Here is a 21,512-nt window from a genome sequence, read left to right as displayed (position 1 = left end):
CCANAAAAGCTCATGGGGTGTGAATACTTTTGTAAGGCACCACATGAAACCGGAAGAGTGTCACTGTGCTGTTCCTAAAATAGCCAATTATATGTCTTAAACCATCAAGTTCAACCAGAGCTTAATGTTGTGTCCTGTACCTCGATTTCCACAGTAGGAGTGACTTCCTCCTCATCTTTTGGGTAGGGGATCTCCAGCACTGAGTTGATCTCTGAAGGCTCCAGAGGACGGGCTATTGAGCGCCCATCTGGCCAGTACACTTCAACATTTGTGGCCACATCCCTACCTGTTTAAGTAAAAAAAAAATGATTTCAGGTAGATATGATGCACACACAGAAAGAGGTTATGTGAGCTCAGCGAATCTATAGAGCAACAATTTACTGCATGTGTTGACAGTCGTGACTCTTCCATCTTTGTCTCCTTTTAGGGGACTTCGTTGCACTCTCTTCTCATCATTAACTGTTTTAATCAGGCACAGAGAAAGCTCATCTCCCGGGAGCCTCTGTGGATCTTAATTAAAGTAGCATTTTTAATGTAAACAGATCTTCAGTAACCCTGCCAGACAGGTGCACTGCCAGGGAGCCAGAGACTATTTCACCTGTTCTGAACCGAGATGACAACCTCTCACGGTGCTGCAGGGTGTATCACGTATAACTCCCTGAAAGTCTGGAGGTCCTTTCTAAAGTTACAACGTTTTGGAAAGTTTGCTGCTGCAGAGTGTAACGTGAAGGCCACAGGAGCCGACCTTTTCTTTGCAAGCCCTGGTGCAGAACTGAGAGAGACCAAAGAGCTCAAAGGATTAAAAACATGCTTTCCATACTTTTTTTTTTCTTTCCCTCTGTTAGTATCTAATCTTGGAATAATTTAGAAAATGAAGTATGTTATTTTAGAACATGTCAAATAAAAAAGGGCTGTTAATACAGTGCAAAATTTACTAGTTGCAGCCTCACAGAGGAGCAGATTTAGCCGGCTGAAGGGCTGTCTGGTGCTTTAAATGTGATCTTACCAAGACCAAAGTGAGCGACAGGTTCCATCTCACACAGATACCCCGAGCCCCCATCAATAATCCGTGTGTGTGGGCCACTTTTCTTTGTGTAGACAACCACTTTAGCTCCTCGGGCAAAAGCTCCAAACTTGGTTCGGGGAATCACTCGGAGCCATGAGTTAGTGAGGCCCTGACACATGATGATGAGGAGGAGGAGGAAGAGGAGAAAGAGATGGGTCAGGGAAGGATGACTTATGCTTGACCACCCTACAGAATATAAAATGCTATTTAAGACCAGCACACTCACCTGATTCACTCTGTAGACAGAGAGCGGCTGTGCTGCGCTTTCGCCATGAGACACCACCAGTTCCAGACGGCCGTCACCATCAATATCTGTGGCTATGGCTCCTGTAGGCCCATCACAATAAACACTTCAGGAAGCAGGCTTTACAACAATCACTATCCTCATCAACGAAGACGTGCACATAACTCAAGAATAATGCCGGTGACACATTTTCGGAACATTTTCAAAAGTGGAGCATTGGTGTCATCTAGTGGTTAGACATGGTACTACCACATGAAACTCAGATTTTCTTGATGTGTTTGTTCGCTGTGTCTGTAACATTTGCGCTTACAGTTAATGTAACAAAATATTTTTTTTTTCCCCTTTCACAACTTCAACAAAAAATATCTTAATCAGATTTAATTTTCTGTTTTATTAGACTTGATAGGCAGGTCTACAGACAATAACAGGGTTGTGCAAATAAAGGTTATTGATTGTTTTGACAAGATTACCAGTTCCTCGTCCATCAGGCTCTGCGGCCTCACCAATGTTCAACTCTTCTATCTGGGGGTCCGCATGTTCTCTCCTGCTCACCCTACGAAGGCACAACATTACCTTCACATTTCTGCACAGCATCAAAGCATTACCACTAAAACATAGAAAAACTAAAAATTAATTTACATCCACTTATTTTATTTCACTCGACGGCACACTACAGAGAGATGTTTATTTACCTTTAGTTTATTTGTTCCAGAAGAAATATTAAGTAATAACCAACAATACTGAACCCTGCAGCATTTATAGGCTGTGCTAATAAGTTATACCTTTCCCAAGCTGGTCTTTTGGTTGCATAAAATCAAAAAGAACATTATAAAACTTTATAATACAAACACAGAGCTGAGAATAGATCATATCCTCGACTAGAGACTAGGACCAGACAACACGATGTAAAGTAATTACATCAAAAGATGTTGCCTTGAAATAAGGAGTCTCTGTATTTGGCCTTTCTTAACAAACTGTTTCAGTTTTAATCCCAAAATATGCAGACATAGTTTAAGGCCTGGATTTGGCCTGTGAAATTGAATTCACCAATCTAAGCATTGTAGATTAATTCCCTGTTATTACGGATTTAATAAGGGAGGCAATTACTTTTTCTAATAGTCACAGGTTGATTCGGATACCTTATGCACTGAATGAATAAAATTATCATTTGAAAACGACTTTTTTGTTTACTCAGTTTATCTTTGTCCAATATTTAAATTTGTTTGATGATCTGAAACATCCAAATGTGACGAAACAGAAGAGGCAAGTACTTTTTCACAGCACATGATGTCCACTTTATTGGACAGTTCAATTTCTTTTGATTATAAATCCAAGACTTAAAAATGTTACTAATAATTTTTGTCTATGGTTATCAATTGGTTTTGGACGTATGTTGCTCAGTGGCAGAGTAATTTTCTTGCAATTGGAAAGCTGACGGTTCAATTCCAGTTTCCTCCAGTTGTGTGCCCAACATGCTCACCAATCTGTGCAAATTGGTGAATGGATCTGTAGTGTAAAGTGGCTTAAGTGGTCAGCATAACTCGAAAGGTTATATATAAGTTGAGTCCAATTACCGTCTCTGAGTGCTGTTTTTCTGCATTTGAAGTTTTCTGTTAACTTACATATTGGTGGTTATGAACAGTGACACACTACAAACTAGCAAAGCGTGCTGTATGCAAGGATACCATCAACAACCACACACATCCAGAACAAATGGCTGAAAAGCTGCCTACCATGCTGACAACCATGCATGAAAGTGTTAGAGTTCCACATTTATAATGATTCGATATCTTAGAGCCACTAATGTAGTGATTTTAGCTGCTATAGCACTAACATCAGCTTGATATTGATTTGGCGTACTGGATTAATTAGCTTGTTCAAGCATGTTTTTATTTATTTATTTTTTCTGTGCCAAAGAGGAGAAAAAATAAGCTTGTTCATCTCCACAGAAGACAATGGCTGAGCCACTGGCTGTGAAGTAGTGACCTCTTTCAGACCAGAAAGATAGATTTTTCTTGGGTGACCTGGCGTGGAGAAATATTCTGATCCGGGAGATCTCTGGAGAACAGACTGATTTCTGATATTCTGTGTGAACTGAAATTTGAATCCTGTTCAGAAAACTTTGCCAAATCAGATTTTACTCAGAGAGGAAAGGGTTCATTTTGCTATCAGTCAACCAATCACACGTTTTGCACATTTTGAGCACTGAGTTAATTAATATTATCTAGAGAGGAAACCAAACCATGAACAAAGAAAGATCTTAAAACTGTCTTAATGAAAGAATCATTCATGTGTGAAGAAGGAAGAGGCGGGACGCCAGACTAGATAACTATCCTTTTCCTGGAAATTTAAATTCCCTGCAGCTTTCAAGCATAACATTTGAATATTAAATCAAGACACAAGAGCATTTTATTAACCTCCTCATCAAAGTGCCCTTTTAAGCATAATGTCATAAATCTCATATTTGCAGTGCAAACACCTAAGAGTGTTTGGGTTTCACTCACTGTCAGTACCTAAAGAGTCTGTTGGCTGAGGGTCCCCTGTAGGCGATGTTATTGAAGAACACCTCCAACTCGTTGTCATTATCAAAGTCAGCAACAATGACTGTCCGCACCGGAGATGGCATGGAAAACTTCTGGGAGGCAATGTCCTGAGGAAAAGGGGAACAGGAGAGAAAACAAGTGCCATTTTTCTATTGAGTAGGTGTATTCATTCATCTTCTCATCATTTGTATTTATCTAATACTGCTCACATGTAAGCTCTTGCTTAGAGTTTGAATAATCCTCTCCAAATGTATATTCGCTTTGAGAAAAAAAAAAAAAGTTTTACCTGTGATGCAACATGCGTACTTTCTTTTGCATAAACAATCACTGTCAGTGATGGATTATTGCTTTAAAGAGCAGAGCACAAAATAATAACACAAATATATTGTTGATATGAGAAAATGGCAGCTTGACAGAGCTGAGTGCTTGTCTGTAAACAGAAATAGCTGCTTAAGTGCAACAGAAGTATGACAGTGTCTTGTTATAAGCCGATACTTTTTACAGGGTTTCAGAATTCCAGATTTTTCCAGTTGACATTTCCAGATATCTCATTCCATTTTCTGACCAGTTTGGACATGGAAGTACAGCTAAGGTAATGTTGCTGACTTTTCCGTGTTGTTTCGGTTTTGTTCGGAGTTTCCGCCGTGTCATATTCTGCTAATCTGGTTTCTCTTGCATGTTGAGTCATATTCACATACTGTTTTATAAAACAGTATAGATATAGAGCAGTAGATATATCCATAAGCCACTTTATAGACCAATTTATCACATTTTGTCTTATTTTTCTTTTTACCTCTGTGTTTAGATACATCCCATTTAGGTTAAGGCGTACCTGATGCGTCTAGTATTCTTTTGCCATTTTTAGCCCATGGCTCCCTCAGTTATGCTTCTCCCCATACCACAGCAGTAATGGTTACGGGGAAACAGATGAAAAAAGTATTTCTTAGTCCTTTTCAGACATTGGGGCACACAGGTTAGACGCCTCCCCTCTACTCCACTTCCTAAAGAAAAGTTTCTGCAGTAGTTGAGTTCTTGCATGAGGAAGTAACAGATATGTCCTCGCTTCAGTGAGCTGGTGATAAGTCTTGAAAGAGTTATAGAGCGGCCCTTCACTCCTCCCAGTATTTACTCCCTGTTTTAATTATAAGGCTCATAAAGCTGCAGAGGTAGGGGCCGCCCACATTGACCTTCTCCTGCTCAGGTGAAGGAGAGGGGATTGCTGTCTGAGGCGCTAAGGGAACAACTACATTCACTGTGTCACTTGCTTAAGTGCAGAGACAAAAAAAATCTGAGCGAATAAACATAACATTAACATTTTGAGTTGAAAATCGGATCCATCACGACATGGAGCAAGTGTGCGTGTTGAAGTTAGTACACATTTTAATTCACTTAATTATTTATTATTTTTACTTTTAGATCAAATCCACTGCAATTAATTGCCATCAAAAAAAGAGGAATATGTGCCAAGAGGCCGGCGGCAGATCATTTCACTCTCAGCATTTTGTCAGATGAGAGTGAAATTAAATATTAAGTACAGACACTTTTGCCCACATGCAAAACAGTATCGGTCTACAAACCATGCCCTGTGTGAAAAATGGTAGTGGCAGCATCATGCTATGGGGATGGATTTTTTTTTTTTTTTTTTCGGTAAAGAGGATGTGGGAAGTGGTTGGAGCAGAAAGGATGATGGAGGGAGCTGTAAGCATACCTCAACCTGTTTTATCTATTTATGGTAAGATTTTTCTGATTTCAGATGCTCTCCGTCCAGTCTGACTGATGATGACCTAACTATGGACAAGAATCGATAAACTTTCTGTTTCTGCAAACTGTTAAATCAGGATCTGGATACAAATGGACAACACACTTTTCAGATTTTTACTTGGGGAAAAAAATTGGACTATGCACTATTTTCTTGACACTTTTCACAATTATGTACACATTTTTGTTATCTGTCAGATAAATATCCCTACAAACTACACTGATGTTTCCCAATGACAAAATGTGGAAAAAATGTGATATGAATGCTTCTAAGATAAAGTACTTTTATTTTTGTTCTGCGGTGATTGAGGAAAAAGCCGTAATAAAATAAGTGATAATTGATCATAATTATATGTAATAAATCAAATTCCTTACAAATCTCCTCACAAAAAGCTTTTTTTTATCAAAATACCTTATTTGCAACAACAGAATCTCACTTTAAGTGCATTTTCAATAAACAAGAAAAATTGTATAACTTCTGCTAAGGCCATCTTCCAAATATATAAATTGATTTTATGTATTGGATGTGTGGGCGTGTGTGTATATATATATGCAGGTACCCAACCTACTGTAAAGAGTAACCTATCTAACAGATTTTAATTAAACATCAAATGGCCCAATCTGCACTTTCCATTACCAAGGCAAAGCTGCTGGCTCAGCCCGATTTAAGTGTTGGTTTATTGAAGTGATACAACAGCTTCATTATGCAAGCCAAAGGTCAATATTGGATAATATGGAAAAGTCTCAGCTTTTCTGGTGTCTGAATATGTTGTTGGCTTGAGATTTAACTTGTTGTCAAACAGGAAAACACTATGCCCTAATTTTGTTTGTCTTATCCGTAAGAGTGTGGAAGAGTTGAGACGTGTGTGTTGGTATGATTGAGTAGTCTTGGGGCTAAGTATCACACATTAACCCCATACTTGACCCATATAAAAATGGCTCCTGTGACGTTTATCCCCCGTGTAAAGGATGTGGGGGCAGGCAGTGAGAGGTAGATCACCGAGCACGAAGGGAAGGGTCTGCAGATTCACACCCAGCACAGCTCATTCCTCTGTGTCTGCAGCCGAGTGACATAAAGACCCCAAACGACACATGTACAACACTGGTCATTGATGGAGTAAATCACAGGAGCCTTTAAATACCACTTAAACCCAAACTGAAGCTCCATGAGAGGTGCTAATGCATTAGCCCATTGTTAGCACTAACAAGAACACATTCACTGTGATAACAGTTTAGATTTGCTGATTTTATCCTGGTTTCTCATTAGACATTGATTTTGATCAGAGGACAACAAATGGAGACTAACAACCTGAGATGTGAAATGTGTTTTTTGATTGTGGGAATCACTGATCGAGATTTTATCATGCTCAAAGACAACATGATAAAATATGTTGTCTGGATTATGCACAGAGCTGCCAGTGAGTTTTAAATTGGTACTTAATTATGGAGTAACTTCCGTAAAGTTACTCCATAATTAAGTAATTACAAAATCGTTATTACTTATAACAGTTTTGCATTTATTATTGGCCTATTTTCTCTATTCTTCACTGGTCAGGTTCTCCTAATGGTACCAGATTGCAGTTTTATATCTATCAATAAAAACCATATTCTGTGTGAGAAACAAAACTGTAAGATGTTTTTAGTTTAGAAAATAATTATAAATTAATAATTTAAAAAAAATCTTTTTTGTATTTTCTAAATGATGTGCATGTATGTGTGAACCTTTGGATCATGAGCCATTCAAATGTCGTTTGTTTTGTGGAACCACATACAGGATTTTTTTTTTTTTTTCTATTGAATGAAAGACATCATTTCACCTTAAACTTCTGCTTGCGGTTGTTTAGCTGTATGTACAGGCGGTGAGGTCCATTCCAGTTCCCGTACACGATGTCAGTCCTGCCGTCGCGGTTAAAATCTGCCAGTGCCACCCCTCTGCCATGCTGCATGGGGTCCTCCACTCCTGGAAGTACACACCGAAAGGTTCTTTCATACTCTAAAGCCTAGACGTGTTTAGTTTCTTCAAAATGTACACTGCATGTCCCTTACCGGCCTGCTGCGCAACATCAGTAAAAGTTCCATCGCCGTTGTTTCTGAACAGGAAGTTGGATCCGTACTCATTGTCGCAGAAGATATCAGATAGAGTTTGACTAACAATTGGCCCCACCACCACGCCTCTCCCCCCTGTGCAGATGGATACAGCGAGAGAAGGTCCCTCAGTAAGACAAAATAAGGCAGCTAGTTAAACAGAGAAGAAGTTTTTTGAAAGAGAAAAAAAGAATGAAACCGGGAAGGTGAAATACTGTACTGAACAACAGGAGAGAGATCGACTCCATAACAGAAGGGAATTATAAGAGATCATTAGTGTCTTTTCGGTCCATTTGCTTCGAACTGTGTAGGGCTTTTTTTTGCTGACACAGACTCCAATTCTGATGGCTACAAACACAGGTAAATAACTACAAGGGAAGTACAAGTGCAAACAAATACAGCGGACTAGTGATACAACACATACTGAGATGTTTTGCATTAACCAAAGACTAGCAGTAATTTAATCACCAAGATGGAAAAAAAATAAAAAATCACGGCGAATATCACCCCATGATTTTCCAATGACTTCCTATAAAGTAAAAGCATCTTGCTAGAGAGTTTCATCTCAGACCAGCAGAGTTTAATTATATAGCTGACGGGGCTTTGATTGCCCTTTCTCCGTGCAGAGTCAGTGCTGTGAGTGAGTCAGGCCCTGCGCCTGATTTACTGGCCCGCTTCATCAGCCCGGACAAATATCACTTGCCCCCAACAGCAATAAACCACGAAACGCCTCTCCAGAGATATGTAACCATCAGATATACAACTTCACAGGCTGTCCGTCTGCTCTGATTAACAGCAGTCTGATGACAAAGCCGTCCAGCTAACATCACTCACAGTAACTGTGAACCAGCTCGCTCTGGCCCCCTGGGTGGATCAGATGATGTCCTTCACGTGGGAAAAAAAAAAAAGAAAAAAAAAATGTTCCAGAGATGATAAAGCTTAATTCTGTCGCTCTCAAACACAAAGTCATTGCCCATTTTCGAAACTCAGTGGAACATCAACATCAAGGACTTTTCAGTGGTTACAATAAAGTTTCATTAACAGGTGATCTCACTCTTGGTTATGAGGAAACAAATCATACTTAGGTTGGGCCTTTCTGGCATTTACTGCTCCACTTTTCTATACATCACTGGCTGTACAGCGAGCTTGAATTGAGTCACAGAGATGAGGGAGTTCTGGCTTTAGAGCTCTAAAATGAAAGAACAGACGGCTGGCAAAAGTGTTGAACTCATTTGAACAGTTTTAAAGAAAATGCAGAAATAAATTCAGGAAAACAAAATATCTATTAAAGAAAAAAAGTATTCATAAAACCACAGATTTGTAACTAAAATAAAAAATACTTCAAAAGACCAACATCAAAAGAACACAAAGCCTATGCTAAGAAGTTTAACTGGATATAAATTGGATTTAGCTCTTTGAACTATTCAGGCCTTTTCAGCATGTTGTGTCTGGTAAACCATTGGAGCCAATTGGCCAGATGTTTTAGATCACCATGCTGCTGAAAGATGCAGGGACAACACATTTTCACTTTTCTGGCACAGGCCGCCATATTTGTATTTAAAATAGTTTTTTACATTTCAAAGGCTTCAGAATGCCATTGGCTCAGACAAGGTGCTGATGGCCCTTGGAAAGAGACACCAGCACACTCCATCACATATTATCCTCCATTAACAGCGGACAAATAGTACTTTTCCAAATATCCACCCTGTGTTTCATGCCAGACCTACATGAAGTATTTGCTTCTAAAACACTCAAGTTTAATTTCATCTGATCGAAGCACATGGCTCAGGTTCCAGTGAGGTTTGGCAGATTCCACGCTTGGTGATCGTATGGACATAAAATGTTATTTTCTAAAGACTTCTCTTCTGATCATATTGTTGTCAGGGAGCAAGTAGACCTGGTGAGTCCAAGATGCCACTTTTTGCTATTTCTGAAACATTAAGTTTGTATCGTGAAAAGATAACGTTGGCTGATCTTCGGTTGTTTGTCTGAATACCAGTTTTTACCATTTTATTTTTGCCAATACAGGAAGATTTAGGCAGTTAGCTATTTTCATGTGGACATTTTCAAAATTAGGAAAAACGACACACGTCTCCATAGCTTGAAGGGTATTTTCTTCAAGTTACACCTATAAATACATTGAGAATGTTATTATTTATTGGCAGCTGATTTGGTATAATCTCTTGCCTTCCAGTGAATGCTCTACTAACGTCTTTGTGAAAACACAATAGAACCGAAAGACGTTCTCATTTACTCCCTTCTTTCTTTTCTCCTTCTCTGGAGAACCTAGCTCTATTGCTCATATTTGACGCCAAACAATCCACCTTTACGGACTTTTTTGTCGTAGAATCCACTGCAACAAAAGGCAGATTCCTTACGACAGATGTCAGCATTGATAACACTTTAAGGGCAGGTAGCGCAAACAAATCATCAAGACCTATTGCACAGTCTCCATAAGCTCTTGACACCTACCAATTAGTTTGTTAACTCCAGCTTGCTCTGCAACGTTGGAGAGGGCAATGACTCCCTCAGAGAGGTCACTGGCTGCCTCGTCCATCTCTATGAGAGCGTGAGGTCCCACGTTTCCGCTGGCGTAGTTGGCGATATAGATAGCATAGCGGCCGGTACCCTGCAGAAAAAAACACGTGCCGTTTTCATTAAATTACATCTGTTGACATTTTAAAGCACAAACTCAGACATGTGAGAAAACAGCTCGGCCGTTTGACCTTTCTGGGAGCTTGAGAGGTAACATTTATTGCCGCCACTTAACTCGAACATATGAACCAGATACTTCTGATTAAATAAAAATGACTCTGGAAGTAAGGCTAAGTGGTTGAAGATCAAAAGGTCAAGCATGGAAATGACATTTCTATTTTAACATGTTTATTAGCAAAGGTAACCTTTCCTATCTCTTGTTTCTCTGTTTTGCTTCTCTGAATTGACATTGCAGCAATGATTGTTGCAGAATTCAGTTTACAGTGGAAAAAGGTCAGTATGAGTTAAAAAAAAAAAAAGGCCCAGATTTCAGTCCAGAAACAGACCTGGGGCTTAAAAACCTTTTCTCATCTGAATGTTCTGACTTTTAAACAACCATGCCTCTGTGATGTTTCCCATTGATTGATAATGCAGTGTAAATCTATGTGGAATTGGGAATTGCTTCTATATGGCACATCATAGTTATTCTCTAAAGCGTACTTTTCTCTTTTTTTCACAATATTGCTGTAAATGAGCTCAAATTGAAGAAAAAAAAATGACTCCCTGTTGGCAAGAGTGATTAATAAAAGCTACAAAATGCATAATTAACTTCTATGCTTGACTATTGTAAAGTTTCATTGCCAGGAAAAGCGTTCAGCTGGTCTAAAATGCTGCGGTAACAGTTCTGATGAAGAAGAAGAAGGAGAAAAAAGAAAGTTTTAGCTTTGCTTTTTTTTGGTCTCCTGCAGAATGCAGAAAAAAATGTAAAATTTTATATTCAATATTGGATTGCTCATTGTGTCACTGGATCCCTAAGAACTTTCCCCTTAACCTGCAGCTTTACTTTTGGTTGCAAGAATATTTTAAGGTAAAATGGAGACTCGCTTTCTGTGAGGCAGACCAGCAGCTGCCTGAGAATTTGGTGCTGCATTAACTTCAGGTAAAAATCTAAACGGTTGCGCATAGTCTGACTGAAGCCGAACTAAGGTCAGGTGTCTTTGGGACGTTCATTTTCCCACGCACCCTTCAAGGTCCACAAGAGTCGAGTTCCTGTGAAAACCCTTCTGAATCAGTTTACCTCATGGTGTTTTGACATGAGTGAGGTTTACAAAAGTATAGCAAACCCAGCTAACATGGAACAATTCTTACAAGTTCATAAGTTGGGAGGAGGAGGAGGAGGAGGAGGAAATGATGACTGACGAGTTGCAACATCACATTTTACTTTCAATGTTATCAGAAAGAAAAAAAAAAACACAAAGCGTCGGTGGGACATTTCTCACTGCAGCAGAGCAGAACTGAGCAGGTTTTAATGTTTTAGTCCAACAGTTGTACTTCCTGTTGGCACAACTGATCCTCAAAACTATCCACGCTGCTCACTGGCTGAAAGACTGGTTTCTGGAAGATGAGCAGTTTGGGATCGTTTTCCACGTACACAAACATTCCCGTGAAATTCTGACCAATCGTACAACGGTTTTGCATGCAGAGGGGCGCTAAAGTTTCGCCGTGGGGGTTTTGACAACAAGGGGTGGAGAACAAAATGAAGTGATTCTCAACACGCAACAGTGACAATGAGAACCAATTTTATCAGTCTGGCTTGACAACGCAGAGACCTCAACTAAAACAGGGTGAAATAAGTGAGATGTTTGTTGATTTAAACTAAAAAGAGAGAAGGAACTTTTCTCCATTTAAATGACTTTTTTATATATATTCTGCACCTATTAAGCACCTTTTTCCTCATCAAACCTTCTCTGTTCTCCCTTCATCTCCATTCACCCTGCTTTTTACCCCTTGTCCCCTCTTACTCAGCCTGGCACTTCTTGCTCTGCCTCCCTTTGGAGATTAATTTCACACTCCATTATCAGTCAGAGTCCCTGCAGACACAAACTCACAGACGGAACCACACTAATAGACTATACACTCGATTTAAATGAGCTTTCCCACCAGGCCTAACGCGTTTCCATCAATACGAATGCATGCACGTATGCAAGGCCACACAAATAAAAGCCATCTGACCATTTTTGCGCACCCTACTGTATTCCTACGTGGAAAGTAAGGTAAACAAGTCGGGCTGATGTAAATGCCACTTTACCGTGCACAATATGATGAGCCGTTTCACAGAAGTACACACACATAAAGGAAAAACGGAAAAAAAAAAAAAAAACAGTTAAGTGTAATGAAAAACCTGAAGGCTAGTGGTTGTTACTTAACAAAGTTAAAAGTCAATGATTTTTCAATAAGTCTTCACCCTAGGCTAATTCTTGTCACTGAGACTGGCAGTCACGACAGCTTCTCATATGTTCCAGCACTAAAGCTGCATGTGTTAATAATCAAAGCCTTTAAAGAAAAGAATGAATGACTTAGCACATGCAATACCATTTTTTTTGTTTGTTTTTTTTATCAACAGAAACTGTTTGTCATTCGTCTCAAAATTTGCCGTCACTGTAAAAAATAAATCTCTTATTTGAGCTTGTAAAGTCCACTTATTTTCTCCGGGTCCTGCTCAAAGTGGGCCGATCCATCAGCCCCGTGTGAGACGCCTCAATATGTCAGTCTCATCAGTTCTTTTAGGAATAATAATGGGACGTCAGCTTCAAGGAGACCTGGAGAGACGGGATGGCCCGATGACAAATGCTCTTCGTCTGCTACAAGATAACATTTTATTTATGGGTAAACAAGATCAAGCACATTAACCACTCGGCCGACAACGCAGCACACTTTGGCTCCTCTCTGCAGTCGCTCCGAACACGTTCCAATAAAACACGCTCAGCAAAAAGGAACGCTCGGATCTGCTCGAACTGGCATGCAAGAGCGCACATCATTGCTTTTGGCTTCTCCTAAAAGAACTATGCTATTAAAGAAGATATCTTTCCGATCTACTTGGCACCTGCACCTCCTATCAGTGCTCAGTGAGATGGGACTGTTAAAAAAAAAAAAAGAAAGAAAAAACTATTGTAATCCCTGCTATCCTCTTTCGCCTATTACTATCTTTATCCCATCCTCTTATTAGAAGGGAGAGCTGTGTGTGTTTGTGTGCGAGATAAGAGACAAAGACAGAGCATGTCCGTCAGAGCAGGGGGGAAAAATTGTAAGTGAGAGAAGGATAAAAACAAAAGAAATGAAAGGAAGGAGGACACAGCTACAGGCAGGAAGCAGAAGCGTGCAGTCATCACTCCCTTCCTCTCTTTGTAGGATGCGTTCTGTAAAACAAACGAGCCTTTGCTTCTGTAATTACACTGGTGCGATGGACAGAGGAGAGAAAATAGCGCACCATTCGCCCAAATGAACTGTCAGAGCACATGCTGAGAAGGGCGGCGTAGGCAGGGCATGACTTATCACTGGTAAACAAACAGAAGCAACCGTGCATGTACGTAGAAGACACTACTAGCTGGAGTGGGTGTGTGCGGGGAGGGGGGAAGCAGACTTCATACTGTACTCTGGTCTGTATGCGTGCATGTGTGTGTGTGTGTGTGTGTGTGAAGTACCTTTCTGTCTATGCAGGCCACAGAGCGCCCGGCCATGGGGTTGGCCACGTCCCGGTGCTCGTTTATATCGTCGTTCAGCAGGTCCTCGAAGCGACCGTTGCGAAACTTGAACAGTTTGTCTGAGTAGGTCGCCCGACCTTCGTGTAGGTGTGAGGAGGTAAAAAATAATAAAAAAGAAAAAAGACGGTAAGTTTACGTGAGGTAAAGAGGCAATTTATGAAGAATGACAAATCCAAGTGACAGAAAAGGAAATGTAGAGTTGCCGTGGTAGAAATGTGAACATTGAGTTTTCAGAAAAATGACAACGGGGCGGTGCTGCAGTGTTAACAGCGCGCTCACTGCAGCCCTCTCTATGATTTATCGCTGCACAAAAGCTTATCTGTTATCTGACGAGGACTCAGATGAGATAAGTTCGGTTACTGCTTTCAGATTCTCCTCCTTGGATACAGTGTGCAGACCGTGTGCCTTTGTAATAGCCTGTACTGTACCGGAGAAGGCATTGTTGGTGTTGAGGACATAAATCTCCTCCCGTCCATCTCCGTCTATGTCGCACGCTGTCACTCCTATGGCATTGCCTTGACGATCCCTGAGCGCATAGAACGGGGAGCTCGGGTCGTCTACGGCGATGTTGACAAGCCCTTTTCTCTGTTTATCGTACTTCAGCACCAGGTTTGGACCGTTGTATCTGTGGACACGTGGAAACAAAGTGTTTCTCTATTTATAAATCGGAGCTAATCATGTGGACTGAAAGCATGCTCACCAAATTACCCGCTTATTTGATTTCTTTTTTATTATCTGAGCCAGTTCATTTGTGTATTTCTTTATTAGGGGATATGCTGTACCCAGTCAAATAACAATAAGTCAAAAAATAAATAAATAAATAAATAAACAAACAAACAAACAAAAAAATAATAATTTTCTGATTTTAATGCAGATGGGCACCTGGTAGCAACTATCTTTAATGTCATCTTCAGAGACCTCTCGGCCACATAAAAAAAAAAAAATCCTTTTAATCCAACATGTTCTTCCAGAAAGTTAGTGTTCCTAACGTACAATTCAAATGGAGCGGGTTGCTCCCAGGTGCTCACCTGTACTAAAGTCAGAATTTTTAGAAAAATGTCAGAATTATTTTTTTTCTTCCATAGATTAAGATCAGGATTTTTCTTTTTCTTCTTCTTTTTTTTAATGTATTCCATTGGCCCAAATCCTCTTCTGTACTAGATTGAAAACTTGTAAAAATAAAAAGTGGATACTTAACTAGGTAACACCTTTACGTCGGATTTCATACAGAGTTTTACAACATGCTACCTAAGAAAACATATTACTAAATTTGAACCAAATCAGGGTTCGGGATTCCTCTCGTAAAAGATCAGCATATTGTTGCATCAGCTCATATTCAGTTGCATGGTAAATTGTGAAGGAGATAGGTAAATATGTTACTCAAATGTTTTATTCTGTATTTTATTTTGTAATCACATAGGTTGTATACCTTAAAAAGTGACCAATGTTTATTCCCAGAATTTGAGATTGTAGATTAAAGAGCCTGTTGATCAAACTGCCTGTTATAATTACGTTTCCAACTAAAAGGCATTAAGCTTCAAAATTATTTGTTAGTTTTGTACAAGCATAGTTTTTTGAACATCTGGAATACTTCTTTGGAAGTATTTTTTATTTTATTTTTTTAAATAAATACTTATCTCTGTCTGTCAGATTGGTTTGTTACATCAAATTTACCAACAGCCAAAAGTAATGAACCAGCCGGGCAAATTTTGTTCCCATCTGCTGTTCAGAACAGGACTTGCCTTCAAATTGAGCTTCAAAAGGAGCGTGGACAACAATAAAGAAACCAACCTGAAAATCATGAAATCATAAAATAACGATTTCATGAACGACTAAAAAAAAAAAAAAAAACCTGACAGCATAAGAAGTTGATAAGCGCCTCATAAATAACAGTCTGGGACGTTTGCTTTATCATTTCCAGCATGAGTCACATGAAATATATTTAGGTTCCAGACATCCTTGTGTGAGATTAAAAATGCCTAAAGTGATCATTGTTATGATTACTGGAGGTCAGCAACACAGGTGCAATATAAACTATATGGAAGCTATTCAAGCAAAGATTCTCCTAATGGCAAATGAAATTACATCCTCTAGAAGGCTGTGGGATGATCCTCTTCCTGGGATACCTGCTGAATAGGTTGTTTTGGCTAAATTACATTTAGTAAGCACCCTCATTTGGGCTTATCTATATTCTGTTAAGCATTGAGAATCTCATTGCTGCTTCATTGGATAGTGAGAGGCTTGCAAAGCTATTCCCATCAGTGGCATTCTATTCAATCACATCCATTTTCATCAGTTGAGTGAGCTTCAGGGCACCTTAATGTCCCCTCTTCTAGTTTTTCACCTTTGTTTTAAAGGTTTACCTTTGGAAAGTGACAGTGGCTTTTGGTTTTAGTCTTCAGTGCTACACAGCACTCTAAGCAGTTGCTGTTTTTAAGAATATGTGGGTCACCTAAAACATCGGATCAAGGTCAAGAAGCCAGTGAATTAAAAGAGAAACACTCCTCTCACCCAGCCACAAATATCTCCAGGTCTCCGTCGCCGTCCACGTCAGTGACAGCCATGCCGTAGTTGAGCTGGCTGGGGTTGTTTTCGTAGTCCGGACGGAGAGCGGTCTTGGTTATAGCAGAGAACACGGGCTCCGACCGCTGAGCCGAGGAGTGGGCGTTCAGGAAGAACAGCAGGCACAGCAGCATCTTCACCTGAAGAGTAAAACACACCATTTGCCCCTGCAAAAACCGGATTGACTCTTTATTTTGTCCATCAAAATCCGTCGGCTGTGATGTTTGAATAATCAAAAATAGCTTACTCACCTTTCACCTGCTCACACAATCGTTCTGTTAGTTGGAAATGCAAAGCCTAAAAACTTATTGTGATCGGTGAGTACTTAGTTTTGTTAAGACGTACAGAAAATGGTCAATCTCCGAGTCAGCCGCATTCTGCAGGTCTAAGATCTGAACAACCCATCACATGTGGACAGGACAGAAAATCCATACATGAATCGAACATTCTGGTGAGCAAAGAGGAAACCAATATGACCTGATACACCAGGCATAAGGTGCTGCTCACTCAGACTTGTGTTTATCTTTGAGTGGGGATGAAAGGTTCGGATTGAAAACAGTTTGGTGTGTAAAAGCATTCAAGCATGGGATTTTGGAAAAATATAGAAGGAATGTAATTACTGAGAAAGAAAAAAAAAAGGCAGGTCACCTTCTCATAGCCAAAATAAACTTTACACACGCCTCATTTACACACACAAACACACACACACACACACACACACACACGCACTAAAAGGTGTTTACAAGCTGAAGATTTGATTTTCTCTTTTCATGGATTTATGAACTCATCCCTCGTCATTCCTTCTGTGACACCGATGAGTCGCTCCCTCCTCCGCTTCCCGACTGCTGCATATTCTTTCCCTCAGCTCTGAGTGTTCCAGTGATGTATGGCTCTTTAACGTCTCCTTCAACAATTCAATTTGAGATAAAACTATTGCGCTGTTTGCGTAATGCTCTGCAGTAAGTCGAGGAGGCACCTCAGCTGACACCTACAGAAATACAGCTGGGTACCGCCGCTAATTTGCAGGCAAGCTGTGCTGCGATAATGCACACTGGTTATCTGGCAGAAATGTAGACAGTGGCTGTTAGCAGGAAGGGTTAATTAACAGCAGTGTCTCCCTATTAGAGCAGGGTGAAATGACAAATGAGCTGGCTAGTTCAGGAAGCAGTTTTGCAGAATGAGAAATTTACCCCAATGTGAGATAGAAGAGCTAACGTATAAATTACTAAGAGTAAAGACTTGTGAGAAGTAAAAAAAAAAAAAAAAGGATTGTTGAGAAAAGTGAAAAAGCAGAATTGTGCTGCAGACTATTTGACCCTGCAGCTAAAATCTCCAGGAGCTTTTTTTTTATTTTTAATTTTTTTACACGGTTAAATCTTTCCTGAGTGTCGCAAAATGGATCCACGGCGCCTCCTTGAATTCTTGAGACTACTTTAAGTTTATATGTAATCAAAGTCCAGTTCTTAACACGTCTCTATGGGTGTGTCCAAATTAAGGAGTTGCATCCTTCCAATGACCTGGCCTGGACGGTCTAGCTTTCAGATTTAAACATGCCCTTACCTCAGTGTATGTCCTTCCACCTAACATGGTAGCTCTAAACACAAGCTGGTAAAAATCGAGCCCAAAATCTTGCATCTTTAGTTACTAATTTATTTCTTTTTAATTTTTAATTTATTTTTTTACAAAAATGTTGTTAGAAAACATGTCCATGCAAGTGACAAAAGCACAGCCACTTTAAGCTTTTAACTTCCGTACTGCCAAATTTTAATAGACCTTTATTTAAAAATGTACTCCTCTCCCACTTTAACTCCTGTTTCATCTGCTTTTGTACCAAAAACAAAAATCTGTCTTTCAGCCCTCAATACATCTTGGGTTGGGATGGACTGCAAAGGACACACCAGACCTTCCCTTTGAATTCGGACAGCCCTCATCACATCACTGTCACGTAACTGGTCATCAAATGCGGCCTTAGAAAGATGCAGTTACTGAATTAGGACACATGGCATGATAATTAGCTGACATCAATTTAGCCCCGCCCAAAAAGAACAAGAGATGACATGATTTTCTGTCACACAGTTCCTTTGACTCTGTTAATTATGACAGCTTCAAACTTTATCTGATAACAGGTAAAGAGTCAATGGTTCCAAATTCAGATCTTGTTGGCTAAATTGCAGAGCATCTTTTGACTATCAAGTTAGCATGACTTCCAGAAGCAATGTTTGATTTCAAACACATTTGATCTAGCTCATGTCAGACCTTAGCTAAAAGTGACAGGAAGTCACATTCCAGGATTCTGAACAGTGTCACCTACTGGCTATGTGGACATATTGCGAGCCACTGCATAATTGCCTGTATTGCAGCCAAATAACGTACTGTAAAAGAGTAAACATGCAGACCAAATTTTGTGTACAGTATTTACTGACCAGGGATGTCCTGGCCATCCTTGTTCCAAGTAAATCAAATCACTTCCAAAGAGAAAAATTCAAAGGAGATTTTGAAGGGACCTAAAGTAGCTGCTGTCCAAAAACCAACATACATCATCTTTGTTAATCCATTAGTTGTTTGGAAGCTACATGCTAACCAGTATTTGGAATAAGGGTGCCAAAAATCTTTGGCATTGGTGTTTAAAACAAACATGAGACAGTATTATGAGTGCTTCTTTGTCTTGCATGCAAGTGTGTGAAAGTCTTTCATTGTTCTTATGCAAGTGCATCAGATAAATAGTGATTTTTTTTTTTTACTTTTGCTGAGAACCCTGCAAATCAATGGGTGAACTTTTGATATTATGCGTGTTTGAGTCAAGAAGGGTGAATGGCTTCATTCCCATGGTACATTTTTAGTTAAGTATCTGCCCAAAAACTCTGTTATAGAGCCTCTATAATTCAGACTTAAAAAAAATGCTGGCTGAAACCACAGGGGCCTTTTTGATTTGATTAAGCCATGAGGTATTACATTATCCAGCCAAGGACATAGAATCGCTTTGCCCAACATTCAGTGCAGTAAAGACCTAGACATCCCACTCAAGTGAAGCTGTGATGGATCCACAAAACATTTCATGTACGCGTTGAGGTTTTTACGGTGAGATATCTGCAGGGTCAACAATAATAATGGGAAGCAACACATTTGTTCCAAACCAGTCAAATACCATAGAAAAGCGCTGGGGAAAAAAAAAAACAAAAACAAAAAAAAAACAATGCTGTTTGAAGCCGAGTGATGTTTTTCCATTAGATTATTTATACGAGCGGTAAGAGGCCATTACCACAGCGTGCAACATCAGCATGTGCTTTCTGGAGCGTTCCTGCCCAGCTCTGATCCTGATAACACTGCGACAAAAGAGCCAGCAACATCTTCACTTTCAAACACACTCTTCCAGATGCTCTTTCCTTACGAAGGACAATCCTTACTGCAGAACACACACACACACACACACACACACACACACACACACACACACACACTATACTACATCAAAACCAGTGATTTGCCCTTATTTTAGCAGGTAACACTGCACTTATATTCAGTTTGTCTATTATTTATCACAGTGGGAACAGGATGGAACTTCTTAAACTTCCCATTGAAACAAAGACACAAGGCACACTACTTTAAGATTACATTTTTGAAAACTTTAGCAAATAATTTTTTGATATTAAATGAGTTTAGAAAATGTGAATTATTTAGTGATTTGTTCATAACTCCCTCTCTCTATCTAATATATACAATTACTAGTTCATATGTTCATATATCAATTAATTCTCGATTTATAAGAAACAACCACAAAGTATGGTTATTTTTTGTTAGTTTTCACAGTAAGAAAACTAACAAAAGATGCCACTTCTGCAAACATAACTCTGATAATTCTAAATAATAATAATAATAATAATAATAATAATAATAAAACAAGTCCATCTATCTACTATCTAGCTATCTATCTGAGCTTCTAGCTACAAATTTTTGTCAAAAATAATTTTCTTTAATAAAGGAATAACAATAATCAGGAGAAGTAAGCAAGAAAATCTTCTTGAAATACAACTGCTGCAATCATTACTCTTCTGTCAAATTTACTCTCTTTCCATCAGCATTTTAAAGGTGTGCAGCGCCACTTCATCCGTGTCCATTACCGCCACTGCAGGTGGTTAATTAAAGCATGTTTCCTTTGTTAGCAAGCGACTTAATCAAGGTTAACTGTTTGCTTTGAGGAGAGACGGTGGGGGGAACGCAGAAAAAAGTTACGGTCAAATTGAAAGCAACTTTTTTTTTTCTTTTTTGGTTCTGTCGCTGCAGCACAATCCAGCCGAGCGCTGCTTGTTTCTGAAGCCGGAGTAAGGTGGGCAAACTCAGGTACTCACAGATGCAGAGAGGCGCTCCGAAAACTCCCAACAAATCCTGCAGCGATTGACAGCCAGAGGACAACGGGGAGAAACGCAAACCCGGAGTATAAAGGTTGGCTAATTGGAGCTGTTGATACCGCGGACATCAGAAGGGCTTTTTTTCCTACACACACACGCATACACATACACACACACTTTCACACAACTTCCCACGAAAAATTGCTTTATGAAATCGTTGGTGTGAGAGTTTGGCCAATAGCCTGAGAGCTTGCAGAGTATGTAAAGACACAGCCAATGACGGAGCTGGAAAAGCGAGAGGTGGGCGTGTCTTCAGGTGTTCATTACAGATGGAGCCGGGGGCGCAGCTGGGATGGAGATGCGGAGTTCAGCCTCTTCACTCGGATGCTTCAGATCCTGCTCCATCTGCTTATGGGCGAAAGGCTCTTAGATGTCCTGGGATGTCTACCAACCTTTGTTCTGTAATTTTTCATATGTAGCAATAGACTCGATCAGATGAACGACTTTTCATAAACTCAAGCACAAAATATCGACTCTTAAGTGAAGATTCTTAAAATGCTCTGACAAAATCTCACACTGTCACACCTATTTTCAAAAGTACTCAAACCACTTGGACTTTTTCATATTTGGTGACGTTACAATCAGAAATATCTATGTATTTTATATATTTAA

The 21,512-nt window shown here is 39.7% G+C and overlaps 1 protein-coding gene across 1 annotated transcript; it reads right to left on the bottom strand.

Moving 5' to 3' along the window:
• Window positions 1-76: 76 nt before the first annotated feature.
• On the bottom strand, window positions 77-21,071 carry LOC103147742 (cartilage acidic protein 1-like). The gene is made up of 12 exons (XM_016678691.1): window positions 20,841-21,071; window positions 16,444-16,634; window positions 14,361-14,557; window positions 13,873-14,009; window positions 10,169-10,325; window positions 7,658-7,792; window positions 7,429-7,571; window positions 3,824-3,960; window positions 1,781-1,863; window positions 1,293-1,393; window positions 1,007-1,175; window positions 77-286 (listed from the first exon to the last, which is right to left on the bottom strand). Exons 2-12 carry the CDS (start codon window positions 16,626-16,628, stop codon window positions 111-113), a joined length of 1,620 nt encoding a protein of 539 aa, XP_016534177.1. The 5' UTR covers window positions 16,629-16,634; window positions 20,841-21,071; the 3' UTR covers window positions 77-110.
• Window positions 21,072-21,512: the final 441 nt, after the last annotated feature.

This window comes from Poecilia formosa, unplaced genomic scaffold, assembly GCF_000485575.1.
Source record: "Poecilia formosa unplaced genomic scaffold, Poecilia_formosa-5.1.2 Scaffold188, whole genome shotgun sequence".
In the NCBI taxonomy this organism is placed as follows: domain Eukaryota; kingdom Metazoa; phylum Chordata; class Actinopteri; order Cyprinodontiformes; family Poeciliidae; genus Poecilia; species Poecilia formosa.
This window is presented reverse-complemented; position numbering and strand designations above follow the sequence as displayed.